The sequence below is a fragment of the Alligator mississippiensis genome, chromosome 5 (genome assembly GCF_030867095.1).
Source record: "Alligator mississippiensis isolate rAllMis1 chromosome 5, rAllMis1, whole genome shotgun sequence".
NCBI lineage: Eukaryota > Metazoa > Chordata > Crocodylia > Alligatoridae > Alligator > Alligator mississippiensis.
Window position 1 is genome coordinate 2,840,066 of NC_081828.1, and position 17,798 is coordinate 2,857,863.

The window sequence follows — 17,798 nt, forward strand, 5'->3', positions numbered from 1 at the left end:
CCATGTTGTTGATGTAGCCATTCTGCGGCTCGTTCCTCAGGTGTACAGTGGGAGGAGGAATTGGGCAATGATGGACCAACTGCTTCATTTTCTTCTTTAACATGCACGGTTTCAGCGCTCTCTTGGTAGCTGATCAATCCATCTATTCCATTTTGCTTTTGGGCCTTCCTTTGTCCTATTCCCATGCGCTGTGCTAACGTGTCGAATATGTAGAGGAAGCTCATCTTGGACCAACTTCCATAAGGTCTCCCATTCCTCATGGCTCCAAATGTCTTGTCCTCATCTTTTAAAATTTTTCTTGTTCCATAGGGGTAGCTATTTAGTGCATCCTTCTACCACCATCCAGGAGTCGCTATAAATATAAATGGGCTTTACAGGACGTGGACCCTCTACCAATTCCCACAGCCACGGTGAGCACTGCTTTGAGCTCAGTGTACTGTGCACTTTTTCCAAGGCCTTGTAATACCACTTGCTTGCCATTTTGAATCCTCAAGGCAGCTGCCCTCCAGGCACGACCTCGAGCAGACCCATCTGTAAACCAGACTTCATCATCGGCCGAGATCTCTATTCTGGGTGAGAAAGGAGGTGCTTCCTTGATGGGTGAAAGTTCACTACAGCTTGTCTGGTCAGGATAAACATTAATCGTACTTTCTGTGACCCTTTCAACTAATGCAGGGTATCCCTTTGGAGTTGCTCATTGGACCTGGCTCAAGATGTAATAAATCTACTTTTGGACCATGGTGTCTTGGACTCTTCTCTTGGGTGGCAGCTGGCGGTCTGACAGCTTTTCTGAGGATAGGTATTAGAATAGTGATAACTGTGGGTAATTCCCCCCTTAACACTTTCGTGGCTTCCAGGGCCACCGCTGCTGCACACAACATCTGTTCTAAGAGAGTATACCTTACTTCCACCCCTCTCCAGCCTCGGCTCCAAAATCCAAGGGGCTTTCCTTCTGCCTCTGAGGACTCTTTCTGCCACAGACTCCAATGTGGTCCTCCTTCTGAGACGCCTACATGAAGCCAAAGCTCTCCTTCTGGATGTCTCCATGCTGCTAGGGAGGCATGGACAGTTACTGCTTTCTTAAGGGCCTGTAATGGATATTCGTGTTCAGGACCCCGTTCCCATTTAGTCTTCTTCTTATACAGGTTATACAATGGACGAGCTGATACGCCAAACTCAGGAACGTGCATATGACAAAAGTTGAGCGCTCCCAAATGGGCCTGCAGTTCCTTCATATCGGTGGGAGTCGGGGTCTCCACTATACTCCACAGCCCTTCAGTTGGTATTGTGGGCTCCCCATTCTGCTATTTTATCCCTAGAAATTCACACTGGGGTCCTACCCCTTGGACTTTGTGGTCAGACAAGGTGAATCCGAAAGCACGCACCCTCTCCTTTAATGATTCAAATGCCTTGATGGCAGCCTTTTTGTCTTGACTGCCCACCATGACGTCATCTATATACTGCCACATGTGTACGTCGGGGCACTTTTCTTGGACCTCACAAACTACGGTAGCTAGAACCCCATGAGCCAGGGTGGCACTGTGTATCCACCCCGGGGCAGCACGGTGTAAGTATACTGCTGCCCTATCCATGTGAAAGCAAACAATGGCCAATGACTTTCATGGATGGGAATAGCAAAAAACATGTCCTTAATACCAACGGATCTCATCCACGCAGGCCCATAACACCGGATGTCTTCTGTTAAGGCTGGTAGAGACAGGACGGCAGCTGCGGGGGGGTCGGTATTAGCATTCAAAGCTTGAAAGCCAATAGTCAGCAGCCACCCCCCGTTTGCCTTGCACACTGGCCACACTGGATTGTTATACGGAGAGTAGGTTTGGATAATAGTTCCGTCTTCTAACTGCTAGTTTATAATACACTGGATAGGTTGTGTGGCCTCAGGCTTAGTTCAGTACTGGGGCCTGTGTACTCCTTTCATGGGAAGCAGAATTAATGGGGTCATGCTACATTGAGTTACGGTTGCTATAGCCATTTCTTTTGGTTCCTGGTGAGGTACTGTGCACCCAAACTGCTAATTCTCTTGCTCCAGGGCAAACTGCTGTCCTCTTAGTACATTTAGTCCTAGTAAGCTTGGTCCCCCTTTAAGTATTACTGCTGCTGCCGTTACCTTATAGCCGTTAGGTAATGCGAAGGTTGCTCGGACCAGATGTCCTGGTCGTCTAGTGCAGGGGTGTCTAACCTTTTTGAAGGTGGGGCCGGATCACGAACTTTTTATCACCCAGTGGGCCAGTGAGCCATGTTCAAAAACCTCACAGGAAGTGGTATCACATCAGGAAGTGATGTCACGTGACCTTTGACACCAATGAAGTTGCAGGAAGTGACAATGAAATGGGTCTGGAAATGTGGTTTAAAATCCAAAATAAAAACAATATAAAAAGCAACAAAGAAATATAATACCAAACACTTGTGTGGTCATGCAGGAGACACAAGTTTCCCTACTAGCACAGAGGGACAGCAAAGTTAGGGCGCACAAGCTTCTTTCTGAAAAGCACACAGGGAGCCATGTGGCATTATGTTGGATCACCTTGGACTCCCCAGAATAAATTACTCGGTTCCCGAATACAGCTAGGGGCAAAAAGGAGGCAGCTTCTAGCACAAGTAGAAAGCAGGACTTACACTTGCCTCTCTCAAATGCAGCAAGACACTATAACCGCTTTGCCCCCATTTTCCCTTTTGCAATCAAAAACGGCAAAGAGTCTCCCCTGTGAAAGGCAAGGACCGCTCCTCCCTCCCCCCCCCATACACACACAGGTGCCAGGAGCCCACAGTCACCGGCCCGGCCCTGGGGGAGGCACCATCTTCTTGACCCAACCCTACCAGCGGCGCCCCTGCTGGGCAGGAGGCGGCAGAGGCAGACAAAGGGAGCGAGCCCAGCCACTGCGTCGCCTCTGTGGGTCCGCATTGCCGTGCCGTGCCCGGCTGGAGGGAGCCAGAGCTGGGGCCGGGCGGCACCTCGGGTGCAGTGAGTGCAGACTCCGCCCGAGCCCGGGGCTGTCCTGTGCGGCGCGGCCAATGCTGACAGCCTGGTGGAAGGAGGCACCTGCCCGCCCTGCTCCGCCTCTGCTAGTGACCCGGGGCCAGGCAGCCAAGCCGGGCTGCCTCTCGCCTGCGAGCGGGGAGCAGCGAGTTGCTCGGGCCGGGAAGCGGTGGCTTCCCACACGGTGCTGGGGACGGGAGGAGGCAGGCCAGGTCTGCACTCCTCTTCCCACACACACCGCGTCAGCAACGTCAAGCTGACACTGTGCGTGTGGGAACCTTGTCCCTTCCCCAGCCCTTCAGCAGCCATTAGGAAGCTGCTGAGGGGCTGGGGGAGGGACAAGGGGCGGGAACGAAAGTAAACCATGTTTACCTTCGTTTCCCGTTGCAGCACTGTGGGCCACAGAAAATGCCTTGGCGGGCTGCATGTTGGACAAGCCTGGTCTAATGCCTCCGGCCCCAATTACTTGATAAGGGGTTCCTTTCTCCCCCTTCCAGTCTGCGGAATCTAAAATACGAATCTGGGCACCCATCTCTAATAGCATATCGATTGACTTCTCGCTTTTACCTAATTGAATCTGCACGGGTATTTGAATTAAGGAGCCAATATTAGATGCTAGTCCGTGGCCTGCTACCGCCCCTGTGGTGGCCCCTTCTCTTGGGGGTCGGGCTGGCCAGACTTCCTAGGTAAGTGGTGGCGACCCTGCATGTGCCTGGGAAAATGTCAACAGTTCCACCCTTAGGGCAGAAACCCTGGTGACACTGCCGGCGGCGCAGAAGGTTCTGCTTTCAGGCTTGCCCCTTTGCTACAGTGTTTAGCCCACAGCCCTCGCAGGACATTGGTGGGCAGTCCATCAATTTGTGCCTTACTGAAATCGACAGCCAACAAGTCTTTCCACAACTTTATTCATGGAGCCTTGGGCCAGTCTTCTCTGACTTTCCCCAACAGTTTGGGAGGGTCAGGGGGTTTGTCCTTCCTTGGGGCCACTACCATGGCCTTGGCGCCCTTCGTTGGTTTGCAGATCCCAGCTTCTGCAAGATAGGCAGGAGCTGCACTAATCGCTGGATCATATCTCTTACCGGGTTGCCCACCACCTCCGGCTCCAAGGCCAACAGGGCTGAGGTGCACTCCATTGGTGCTCGCCAGCAAAAACTCCTCCACACCAGTGCTGTCACAGCTTCCTCATCTAGCGTGTGAGTCCAAGCTCCTTCATGAATGATTTCAGTCAGCTCTTACTGATACAAGCAGCGGACAGCCTCCTCCAAATTGGCCCACACCTGAGAGGTGGGGTTAAGTTCTTCCATATTACCATAACTGGCAGCGGTCACCTGTAGCACAGCAGAAAACAGTAACATTTTCACCACTTCCTGCAAACTGATTCAACTGGAGTTTGGGGTGCTGGATGAGTTGGGCCGCCTCCACACGGCTCACTGATGTTGCGGAGGGCCCTTCGCTATAGATTCGAACTAGCCAGTCTATTACTGGCTCCCCTGGCTTGGACTTATGCTGCTCCTGCATATCTCGAATCTCTGTGCAGATAAAGGAACGTAGCTCTGTTTGGGGGTTTCCCCCTTGCGGCCCTGTACGAGTCGCTACTACTGGAAATGCTTGGCCGGGCTGCTCCCTCCGGGCGGGGACATATGGGGGCGGTTCAGCACAAGGCTCGTTGTCGGTCTCTTTCCCTTCATCCGTTCCCTCCCCGTGATCTTCCCAGAGCTCCACTTCTGGTTTTTCACCATGGAAGTACTGCCATACCTTCTTGAAGGGGAGGCTGTACAGCCTGTGCCAACTGTGCCTTTCTCTGAAAGGAAGCGGCCACGCGCACAATCATAATCTTTCCTTCCTTTCATTCTAAAACCTCTAGGCGACTATGGACAGCTTGCACAGCCTCACATGCCACTCTTATGCCACATGCCATATTGGGATCCCTTACGTCCTCCAGCTCCTTACTCAACTAGGTGACCTTTTCCCGGAGCTGGGCATTCTCTTCTGCCCCTAACTGCAGGCACATGGCCAGCAGCCATGATAGGCACTCCTTCTTGGGTTTACCCCGGCGATAGCAGCAAACCTAGCCCACTGATCGGGTACGGTTCCCGGGTCACTCCAGGCAGATCTCAATCTATCCTTATCCCACCAGGGATTCTCCTTCCCCGTCACCTCGTTAAGCAAAGCCACAAACGGGGCCCACCTAACTCCCTCCATACCTCCTCTCTCAATACTGTTTGTGATGCCAATTTTTGCCCTGGCCTCCAGTGGGAGGGTTCGGGACTGAGAGAGTGGTCGGGAGTAAAAGGTAAGAAAGGCTTATTGATCTAACACACAACTACACTATAATAAGACAACAATGACCGACAATAAAATTCCGAGACAACAACTTATCGGCAGTCCCCTTTGATGCTTGGTATACAACAAGCCTTTCAAAATTCAGCAAAGTCAGGCGTCCCCAATTTGCGCTGTCCAAGGGGATACCGGGAAGGACCCTGGTATTCAGTCTTTGGGCTCCTCAAGATCTACCGGCCCACCGAATCCAAGTCAGCATCTCCTCCTTACAGTGATAGCTTCTTCTACTACGCTGCATGTCCCTTCTGTCGATTCCCGGATGTGCTAGAAAATTTATAACCTTTGAGCTATGCTGTTGGCTCACAGCCACTCACAATCTTTATGCTGCAAACTTTCCTTATATGACTAACCAATAGCAGTACAAGCCTTCATGTTTTCCTTATATGATTAATTTCAGCTGTGCCATCGCTCACAAGGCCTCAAAACATTTTCCTTTAAACTTTAACTAAACTTCTTAGTTGTAACACAATTTGTGATTCATGGATAAGTAACAGGAACACCTGATTCAGCTGTCACAGGGCGCTCAGCAAGCCTTTTTTCCAAGCAGATATAACTTCTCACTGCCACAAGAAGTGCATGCCATTAGCAGTGCACGGCTGTACTCCCTTAGCACTGCCGCATGGCACAGCTCGAGTTGCGTGGCTGCACAGAACTGTGTTCAGGCAGCACGGAGTCAGAGGCATGCATTGGTACGGAGCTAAGGGCATGTGGCAACATGGTGCTCTATCCGGGCAGCGGCATGGAGTCAGACTTACACACACACTGACCACTTCTTCCTGTCATCTGACCCTTTCTCCTGTGCAACAAGGCCCAGACACTGCTAATCATCTATCTGCAGGCTTACTGCTTGGCAGTCGGCCTCCCTGCAGGCTGCCCTCTGCACTTCCTTGCAGCTAATTAGCCCTGTTGTTTTGCTGACTCTGCCAAGTAATGAGTTATGGGGCTTCATTACTCTGGACAGATTTGTGGTTGAAAGTTCAGATGTGAAAAATTTGGTTAACATCATCTGGGTTAGCTTGGCTAGACAAATTGTTACCTGCAAATTGTACCCATTCTCTTAGGTGAGTATTTTATCAGCAGAAAGAGCATTAAAAATGTGTGGATTCCTGTGCTATGGAAGGAAGCCACCAGTTCCATAATACATGCACACCATTTTACCTGACAGTAGAGGAGGGGGAACTTGGCCAAGGACTATAGTGAAGACTTATAAAAAGTATCACAGGATCTTTTAAATCAGTGGTTTTCAACCTTTTTTCATTTGCGGACCCCTAAACATTTTGAATGGAGATGCAGACCCCTTCAAATTGTAAGTGTGGTTATTCACATGCATTTGATTTATCCTAGTCATCTTTTGCAGACCCCTTCGACACAGTCTGCAGATTCCCAGGGGTCCGTGGACCATAGGTTGAAAACTACTGGTTTAAATCTATGCAATATAACAGTCTTGGAAATCATTGCAAGATATTAATTGACCTAATAGTGATTTATAACAGATCTAAAATCTTTACAACTTGTAGTGAAAATAGAATAACTATAACCATCATTGTTCTTCTGCCTGGCCCAATTCTGATTTAAATATTTTTTCTCTGGTGTAAATAGTTTTGTGTGTGTGACAAGTACACATCTTGGGGTTTTTTGATGGTAGGACCCAAGACATTCTACAAAGATGATCTGATGATCCTTAGTTCAGGCCAAGGATATAGTTTTTTGAGTGGAATAAGTATAAAAATAACCAGTTGAGTGTAAATGATTTTATTCACAGGGTGTTTGCTATATTTTTTTTCAGTTTCTGTATTGGCATGTTTCCTCTCATGTGAATTGATAAAATGTATCCTGCCTTTTCACGACTCTGATTTCATTTAAATATGTACATTATCCTAAATTACTCTTTCTTCCTCTTCACATATTCAGAATTTCTAGAGGAGAGTGGGAAGCTACTAAAGGACCTTACTTACATGCTTGGGAGAAGTTTTCTTTCTGACTTCTCTTACGTATTATGATAATGCCAATGAATCCCTAATAGGACTGTAGGGTCTCATGCTGGACTCTGTGGCAATACGTGATAGCTTGCAAAGTTGACAATTAATGGCAGCTTGTCTATAACTTCTGTAATAAGAAGAGGCAGGCATCAAGACCATTCATAAACTGAGGTCATTAGTGTCCCAGCATTTGTCTGTTTTTTGAAACCTATTTAGGTGATTCTTACAAATTGTTATCTCTCTTCTCTCTTTCCTCCAGGATGTGGTAATAGAACCCCCTCCCCTGCGGTGCAGGAAGCTCAGTAACCCTGATATCTTTTCATCCACTGGGAAAACTAAACTCCATCGTCAGCTAAGTCAAGATGACTGCAAACTACGGCGGGGTAGCTTGGCCAGTTCTTTGTCTGGTGAGCAATGTATACAGTGCATATAATAACTCAATACAAAATGCTTGATATTATCAGAGAGAGCAAGAGCAGTCATAGGTTGAGTAATTCTATTATATTTTTCTTCCTGTGATACTGTGGAATCAAATGCTGATTTTCTACTGGATGGTGTAAATTTGGAAGGGACTGCTAAGGTCTTGTAGTCCATGCCCCTGCACAGAAGTAGGTTTTGCTATTCCTAAACCAAGGGTTCTTAACTTTTTAGACTCAAGGGCACCCCTTGGAAGATGCCAGCTCTTAGCTTTCACTCATTTCTTGATTGTGGGAAAGTGATTGAGCAAGTATTCTGTTGCAGAGAACTGAGAGACTACAACAGGTCAGAATGCTTTTGACACTAGATTCCTATGTGAAATTTCTGGGTTTGTATTGTGAATCATGTGTCAGTGTCTACACCTAACAGTGCTAACATAGCATGGGACCCCACAGCACCCTTACAAGAATCTTGTGGCTCCCTGGTTGAGAATCACATGCCTAAACCATCCCAGATGCATGCTTATCTAATATCTTCCTGAAAATGTCCAACGAAGGAGATTCTACAACTTCCCTGGGCAGCTTTGATGTATAAGAATAGCAGGACAATGGGACATGTATTTTTAATAGAGGTGCATCAATACATTGGTCCATATTGTATCAGAAGTGATAAAAGGAAAATTGATGTTATCAGCAATCAGCTTTTTTTGTTTGATGTGGCCGATAATGTCACTGATAAATGCCACGTGCATGCGTGCAGCCACAGCCTACATGCGGCCAGCCTGGAAGCTTGGAGAACAGCGTCCCGCTGGTAAATCTGTTGGGGTGAAGGAGGGTGTGGGAGGGTACAGATCGAGGCCCTGTGGTGAGGGAGGGAGTGGGGCTGGGCTAAGGCAGGGGCAGGCGCTGCCCCACCAGGTTGCGGGATGAAGCCGTGAGCGGCTCATCCAGGGGGTGTGGTGGGGGAACAGCTTTTGCCACTGTGCACACCCCTAGGGGAGGGAGGGGGGTATGTGGCCCCAGCCCGCCCTCGCCCTGCACACAGATCTTGGGGGGGGGGGAAGGGAGGGGAGGGAGAGTGGAAAGGCATGTGCCCCCCCTTGCCTTCCCCTAGGAGTGCAGTCAGCGGCAGGAGCCATGACCCTGGACAAGCCACTCACGGCTCTGTCCTGTGCCCCACCCCAACCCCTGCCCTACTCTCTCCCTCACTATGGGGGCTTCGATATGCCCAGCTGGTTAGTCTGTTGGGGTGAAGGGGCATGGGAAAAAAGCCTCTTATTTCATATGTGCATCCAAGGAAACCTTATTAACTACAGTGTCTGTCATTAAACTGCTGCCAGAAGCAGCATGTGCTCAGTAATGGAAACCAGCTATGAAGTTGATTAAATGCAGCCAACACTGAACATGCTATAAAACACATGGCCTGTGTTCAGGAAACATGCTGATAGGAACCTACCACAAGGATAGGTTAGTGCAGCCCCTTGGAATAAAATACAAGGTAATGCCCATTTTTCTCAGTCCTCCTCAGCCCTGGACCCAGCACATGGCTCCAGAGTCATCCTGCAGTTTTGGAGCCAGTGTGCAGGGTTGGGCCCAGCATGTAGCTTCACCGCCAGTTTGTCAGGTTGGGTCCTACCGCATGGCATGCTGGATTGGGTCCTGCTGCAGGGCTGGATTGGGCCCTGTGGTCCCAGCCCTGGAGGTCCCAGACCTCTGGTGCTTACCCATACTCCCTGGTAAGTCGCCCCCACTCCCTTCTCGGGGCCCTTCCAAAAATAGGGTGAGTGCTGTATTTGGAGATGTGTTATATGTGAGAAAATACAGTATCTTTTGTGAGCTTTTGAGATTAGAGTTGAAGAAAATTTAAAATGATATAATTGCATTGTACATTTTGCTTCTGCAAGTTAGATACTTATGTTGTTTGCTATTTGTGATAAAAATTTAGGGACGTTAAGTGTTGTGCTATGCATAAGAGTAGTAGACATCCGAGAGCGTGCACATAGCAGTCTTGGGATTCTTGGAACGTGGACATAGCACTCCAACTGTCTATGTCAAAAAGGAAAAAATCAAATATTATTGGAAAATTAAGTTCTGAAAGCTAAATTAAATAATGCCATTCCATAGATCCGAAATGTAACTGGTTGAAAGGTGAGATGCTTTATGTATTCCTTTAATATTCTTTGAAAATTAGTATTAATTAGTGTACAGCTTTTTAACATGCTTCTTTTCTAATAAACGTTTCTTTGAAAGTTAAATTGTCACTGACTGAGACTTATTGTAAAGGTTCACAATATATTCTTACAGTAAGGGCCTTCTAATTGTAAATAAAAATAACGAGCAACATAAAATTCCTTGTACTATATTTTCTTGTATATGGCACATACTCCCCCCGCAAAAAAAACAACACCTCCTGGATATTTCACTGCACGTTATATGTGAGAAATATGGTAAGAGCTTTTTTTGCTAGTGACTGGGCTAAAGTAGAAGTAAAATCTTCATGTGACGTGCAGAGAGTAGATGGGGAGCATGCTCAGATCTCTGGCTGCTGCTATTCAGTTACTTACTATAAGGAAAGATCTTTTTATTCTGCCTTTCAAATACAAAGTGCATGTTATATTCTAGGCAGACAAGGTTCCTTGGGTGAATCTGATATCTTTTATTAGACCAATTGGTTAAATAAAAGACCAATTGGTTTATTAGACCAATTGGTCTCATAAAAGATATCAAATTCACCCAAGGAACCTTGTCTGCCTATGTCCTTAGACCGACATGGCTACAACCTAAACCCCTGTTATATTCTAGGACATGCTGTGTGAGCAAACATGAAAATTGCCTGGTAGTGTAGTGACCTGTAATGAAAGCAAAAAGGAACGGAGCCAGTAGTTTTTGTAAAACTGAGCGAGACACTTGAGAGAGTTTTGCAAATCCCACTGTGGGGAATGTATAGCTATAGTATTAGACACAACAGTAGTAGGATATAGGTAGAGCTCACGGGGATACATTTCAGTCTTTTGAACAGTGCGATGCCTAGTTAAATAGTAAACTTGAATTCAAGAATACATCTTTTCTGAGATATTTGCTGCATAAGGGTTAAATTTACTCAGTACTGACCTAGCTAGCCCTTTTGGCCCTGGTGAAACCTGAATTGGGATGCTTTCAAGGGCCTAATCTGTGTAGTAGAAAGGAGAACAATTCTTTCCCTTAAAAAGCTATTCTCACTTAAAGCGCCATGTGGGAAATTGCATCATTCCCACTGTTCTGTAAATTCAGATTTACTGAATCAAGCATGTAATAGGTTTGTTTCAGCCATAAGAGACTTCCTTCCTCAGAATGATCAGTCAAATAAAAATATCTGAGTTGTGAAATGGAAACGTGCTTTTTGTGCCCAAGATGGTATAGAACTGAGGGAACAGTTGGTTTCGCTCTACGTGGATTGCAAGCAATCGTTCTTAATATGAATAGAATATAGCTTTGAACAGTCAATATATGCTGGCTACATTTCTGTGAAGTCACAACAGATATCGCAATGAAAGCAGAAACAGGAATGCCTACACAGACAGGCAGGACAGTTAGATCACAATTATCTTTTTAAAATTAAATGATGATTGTGTTTTTATGAAATTCTGAAATTTCAGTTGAAAGAGTTTTTAAAACTTGGAGCGCTGCCCCTCAGCAGTGCACGCCGCCTTGGCAGCGAATGTACTTTCACGCTGAGAACAATGTAGAAAGTAAAATGGTACAAATCACTTTTATGCTGATTCAGATTTTCCCGTTGCCGTGGTGTGAAGACAGTAATAATGGGTGCAGGGGTTTAGGTTGTAGCCGTGTTGGTCTAAGGACATAGGCAGACAGGGTTCCTTGCGTGAATTTGATATCTGTTATTAGACCAGCCCAAATAGTTGGAGAATAGTTCTTAAGCAAGCTTTCAGGTTCAAAAACCCTTCGTCAGGCTAAGGAAGTTTCAGCAGTTGGTGTGTGCGCTTCCTGGATGGGATGAAAATGGGTGACCACTTGTACTTCCAATAATCCAGTGTGATACTAGGGATGGGACATTTTCAAAGACTACAGTGTCCTACCCTGAAAAAAATCGTAAGTGTATTTAAGCAGTTAGCTCATACCCAGTGTTTGTGTCTAGCAATCATGTAATGTACCTGTAAATCAATAGGCAAGCTGGTTAAAACTGACCTAGTGATTTGTCTTGTTTTTAAAGGAAAGCAGCTGCTTCCTTTATCAAACAGCGTGCACAGTGGAGTGGGACAGTCGGTATGGCAGCCGTCTGGAGATACCTCAAACCTGGTCCGTATGAGAAACCAGTCCCTCGGACAGTCTGCCCCCTCTCTGACTGCTGGATTGGTGAGTCTGACAAGATTTTTGGTATTTATTTTGAAAAGAACATTGCAAGTGGTTGGATCCTAGACCTTTCTGTTCAGTTACTTGAGCACTTTGTCATGATTAGAACTGGCCAGAAAAGGGAATTTGCTTCCTGTTCAAAACTTCAGTTTTTTTGGAGCTGGAGAGGAGCAGCAGGCAGAGGGGAGGTGTGTCGGAAAAATCTTATTCAGGGGAAGCTCATTTTTCCTTCCTCTCTGGAGCAGTGACTGCCTGTGGGGTCAGGCTGTCCAGGGAAGCTGCTCTCCCAGGAACTGAGGAAATGGTGCATTACGCAGGTGCCTTTTCACCGGCTGTTATCCAGCACTGCAGGGAGCAGGCGACCTGAGGAGTCAGCTGCCTAGGGGCATGACCCTGGGCTGGAAAGCGGGTTGATGGCTGGACAACATGATGTCTTATGTGGCTGAAATATTCAGTAGAGGGATGTGTTCCTGCAGAAATTTTCACTTCCATCTGATGAGCATTTTCCTACTGAAAAGCATTCCCCTGGAAATTTTTGAAGAGCTGTAGTCAACATTGCTTATGATACAACCCCTTTTTATTCCTGCTGTTCCTTTCTTTCTTTTAAACGTAGTATTTGGCAAAGTAGGTGGAAAGAAAAAAAATAAAGGACTGGAAAAGAGGTAGATTAAAATTATCCCTAGACTCCCCTACGTTGACAAGGTTAAATTTGTAATGTACTTTGGAAGACCTAGCTTTACTTAACTTTATTTCTGTTTCCAGAGATTGCATGGATAATGCGTCTGTCACCAGAGAGAATTTAGATGTCCCAGTTAACATTGGCTTTTAGGTCATCGTTTGGCTTGTGCATTGGATTTGGTTGTGAAAAGACTGTTTTTAAAATTAAATACGCTTCCTTTGTATTATATAATATGTAGCACACTGTGGCCACAGAGTGAATATTAAATTGTAGTGAGAGAGCGCCAAATCCTAAACTCAGTTAAAGACTTCCAAGCGAATATGTTACCTCCTCAGCTCTGGGAATGCCAAATTCTGGAAACTGAAATATACTGTTATAAGTGTCTTAGGACTTTGTTTTAGGAACACCAGACTGTCTGGCACCAGATGGGTTGTTCAAAAAGAAATTTAAATCTTCAAAGAATAGAAAATTATGTATTTGCATTACTGGTAATTCTCATTTTAAAATGAAGTATATGCACAGCATAAATAGGCTCAAGCTGCATCTGTTTCTTTATCAGCCTGAAGAAAGAGTACTGTGTGCTCAAAAACTTATCTGAAATCTCTGTCAATCATGCAGCAGGTCCAGTGAAAGCATTCACCCCCCAAAATAGCTTTCTCTCACATATTTCCTGGACCATCATGGCTACAGCATCACTCTAATACTGCGATAAATAATCTTAGCACTCTCATGTGTGTTAATAATGTCCCGCATACTAATATGATTATGATTAGCTTAGTTGTTTGCATCCTAGACATGATTCTTCCAGTGTTTCCATTTTCTGTCTGTTCTTTCTGGGGGTTTGTAACTTGACTGTAACAAAATAAAGGAGACAAGTGCTCTGGTGTGCATCTGGGCACTGAAGTGCTCACTTCAGGAAGATTGAAAAAGCATATTCAGTATTTTAAAGTAAATGTTGACTTTTTACAGAACGTTGCAAATGTGTTTCAGATTGTCATGCACTCATGAAAATACCTTTTTTTTTTTTTAACCACAAATAAATTTAGGGGTGTGACCGGCAGCCCTGTTGAAAAGGCCTTGCTGATGGCTTTTAGATAACAAGGGAGTATCCCACCAGTAGCTTAAAACCCCCTGAGGAGAGGGCAGAGAGAATAGAAATGAGTAAAGGAGCAACTTGCAGAAGAACTGGAATCCATACAAGTCTGCTGTTAGGAAGGGGCCATACTTGTTACTGGTTACACTGGTTTGTTTTCCTAGTGCAAGGACTATGGTTTTGTACTTAAAGGTCAGACTGAGAAGCTGGTCTAGGGAGCAAACCCAGCCTGCAAGGCAACAGGCTCACCAACCCACTTACAGGAGGCATTTCTCGGGCATGGACGTGTATGATCATTCTTGTTCTCTTATCTCTGGAATAATGTACAAAGGGGTTACTTATGGAAAGAAATTGATTTAAAACCATAACTGCATATTCTTTCTTCTGTTTAACTTGGAGCCTTTCAGATCTATCGGAAATGGTTTAGTATTTGATTTTATGCTTCATTGGATTCCAGAACAATGTTTGAATAGTTTGTGGCAGGATGAACACTTAATTAAATGCAGTGAATCCTGGGACTTTGGAACTACTTAGATGTGTGCGGCTGTGTTACTATGTTGTAATATTGAAGGACATTTTACAATTTACAACAGGAAGAAGATAGCAGAACTACTCATATTAGAAGAATAGTTCATAAAAGGATTGGTGGGTAAAGTAGTGTAGCATATCATTTTAATGCCTGCATTGATTCGTAAGAGTTTAAACTTTTGTAGTGGCTTTTATGCCACTTAGAACTGTTCAGTATTTGCACCATGGAATAGATCAATAGGAAGAGAGGATGATAATTTCATAAACACTATGTGTGGTTATTCAGGTGCTTATTTCTGCTGCTGTGTATTGAACGGGGTGGACTAATGGGTTTTGCTGGAATAGAATTTCTTGGGTGATCATTGACATCCAAGATTTTTCTTTTTCCTGGCTAGCTATAACCCAGAGCAGTGATTTTCACCTAGGTTACCTTGAGATCCTTTCAAGAGTGTTATTGGGGTGCTGCACAGTGTTAGCACTGTTAGGTGTGCTAACGTGATTCACAAGAGAAACCCAAAGATTCTGACCCGTCACGATCCTCCCGAGTCCTTTTCAACAGAAGAATTGTGGTATTATTTTTCTGTAGTCAAAAAGGAGTGAAAACTAAGAGCTAGCACTTTCCAAAAGGTGCCTTAAGATTATTGAGGGGTACATTGAGACTATTGAGGAGTGCCTTGATTCTAGATAGGTTGAGAACCACTGCCCTAAAGGTTGGCTTCTGTTCTTCAGTTGCATTTTCTTAGATTTTAAGCATGTTTGTTGAATAAACTGGTAAAGCAGCCTTAATAAATCCACAGACACCAGAGCATACTAGGTTGTTGGATGCTACACTACAAGAACCCAATTTATGGGTAGATTTTCCTGCGTTTCAGTATGTGGCAGTTCAGCTCAGTAAGTATCAGGACACATAGGATTCTCCACTTGGGAGGAAAAGGTCTATAGAGACGATGCTCGGCACTCTCCTGCCATGGGGGGATAAGCATTGGCAAATGCCATTCAAGCTTGTAGTAGTATGTGACCCTCTTTTCTTGAATCATTTTATCCTCTCCACCAGCAAGGTGGCCAGCTCTGGTCATGTTGGAGTGACTGTAACCGATGAAGACCCTGACACTTTATTTAGTAAGTACGCATTTTAAAGGAGGTTTCTCAATGTGAGGGGACATAAGATTAGCGTATTGAAAACAACTAAAAATCTAGAGAAGATGCATCTGGAGCTCCTGTTTTTTCTTTCTTACAAGAAACAAGGAAGAAACGATTTTATTCAGTGGAACCCAGTGAGTGAAACTGGGTGTTGCAAGGGGGTATTGGATACATATCGGAATAGGAGACCATCCTAAATTGTTATAGGTAAGATCAGAAAAAGAGCAGAGAGTAGGAATAAATGTAAAAACCTCATGCTTACTCGTGCTAGAAATTGGCTTAAACCTGTGAAGATGAGACTTTCTGTCCTTATCTGTGCCTGCTGCTGGATTTCTGGTTCCTTCTTCCAGTGCATCTGGTACTGGCTACTGTCAAAGAAAAGGTACTGAAAGTGGACAACCAGAGTAATGCCAAAGGTGAGAAGCGTGGATGCCAGGCAGTCTCAGGCTTTCAAGTCTTGTCTGTGTATCCCTTTGCAAAAAAGTTTCTGAAAGTGAATTTCAGAATTCTGAAATGTTAACCTCATTTGGTAAATGAACGGGATCACATAATTCAGGATTCAGGCATTTGGGGTAAAATGGAGCTCCTTAACAGGGCCATGAGAACTTTCTATCTTTTCTGGATATCAGTTATTGAAAGTCTTCCAGAATAAGAATACAGTCTCTGGAGTAGGAACGCTAGAAGGGAGGAACAGGCTGCAATCGGATCTGGACAGGTTACAGGGGTGGGCGGATGAGAATAAGATGGGATTCAATACTGACAAGTGCAAGGTGCTGCACCTGGGGAGGAAGGACCAGCAGCACACCTACAGGCTGGGGAACTCCCTTCTTGTCAGCACAGAGACAGAAAAGGATCTTGGAGTCATTATTGATGCCAAAATGAACATGGGCCGACAGTGCGGGGACGCGGTCATGAAGGCCAACCGCACCTTGTTGTGCATCCACAGATACATCTCAAGCAGGACCAAGGAGGTGATCCTCCCCCTCTACACGACACTGGTCAGGCCACAGTTGGAGTACTGCATCCAGTTCTGGGCACCGCACTTCAGGAGGGATGTGGACAGCATGGAGAGGGTCCAGAGGAGGTCCACCCGCATGATCAGGGGGCAGCAGGGCAGGCCCTACGAGGAGAGGCTACAGGACGTGACCCTGTTCAGCCTCCACAAGAGAAGGCTGAGGGGATCTGGTGGCTGTTTACAAGCTGGTCATGGGGGACCAGCAGACATTGGGAGAGTCCGTGTTCCCCCGAGCGCTACTGGGAGTAACAAGGAATAACAGCCATAAGTTGACGGAGAGCAGATTCAGACTAGACATCAGGAGGCGCTACTTCACTGTCAGGGCGGCTAGGATCTGGAACCAATTTCCAAGGGAAGTGGTGCTGGCTCCTACCCTGGGGGTCTTCAAAAGGAGGCTAGATAGACACCTTGCCGGGGTCGTTTGATTCCAGCATCCTTTCCTGTCCAGGGCAGGGGGTTAGACTTGATGATCTGCTCAGGTCCCATCCGACCCAACCAACTATGAAATTATGAATACTCTTACATTAACATCATCTCTCTAAATATCCATGCTGGTGATCTGTATCACTCCAAGCAGAATAAAATCTTACCTAAAAAGGGAAATGCAGAACTGACCAACACATCTCCACCATCACCCAGGATCAACACTCACTACAGCAAACCTGTCAGAATCTACACGCGTGTCTCAGCCTGTGATAGACCTCGCCCAACGAGCCAGATACCTTGATGGAAACTATGTGGAGGGAAACTAAACAACCACTGTGCTCCAGAATGAAATGCATCAAAAATGAACAAGCATAGAAGAAGGGAGCAGGGGTGTAGGTTGTAGCCGTGTTGGTCTAAGGACATAGGCAGACAGGGTTCCTTGGGTGAATTTGATATCTTTTATTAGACCAACCCAAATAGTTGGAGAATAGTTATTAAGCAAGCTTTCGAGTTCAAAAACCCTTCGTCAGGCTAAAGAAGTTTCAGCAGTTGGTGTGTGCTCTTCGGGAGAACACTTTTCTCACAATAACCACTTTGCAGCCCTTTTCCTTAAAGAAAACCTACTCAACGCCTTCAGAAAACTGGCCTGGAAATAAACATTCATAATGTTACTAGACACCAAAACCCCTGGAATTAATACAGACAGATTTGCTGGCTCATAAGTTACCTGCTCCCTCTGCTATGGTTGATATTCCCTTTTGAATGATCCTTTACATAAGTAGGTTGAAATATAGCAACTCTTTTTTTGCTCTGTAATTACTTTCCATAACTTCT

General features: G+C 45.6%; 1 protein-coding gene across 4 annotated transcripts in view; it reads left to right on the forward strand.

Moving 5' to 3' along the window:
- MAST2 (microtubule associated serine/threonine kinase 2) overlaps positions 1-17,798 on the forward strand; it is a 309,296-nt gene that overhangs the window by 30,307 nt on the left and 261,191 nt on the right. For all 4 annotated transcript variants that reach the window (XM_059727771.1, XM_059727772.1, XM_059727773.1 and 1 more), the window contains exons 2-3: positions 7,577-7,724; positions 11,944-12,086. In XM_059727771.1, coding sequence (XP_059583754.1) covers positions 7,577-7,724; positions 11,944-12,086 — 291 coding nt within the window. The remainder of the gene's footprint in view (positions 1-7,576; positions 7,725-11,943; positions 12,087-17,798) is intronic.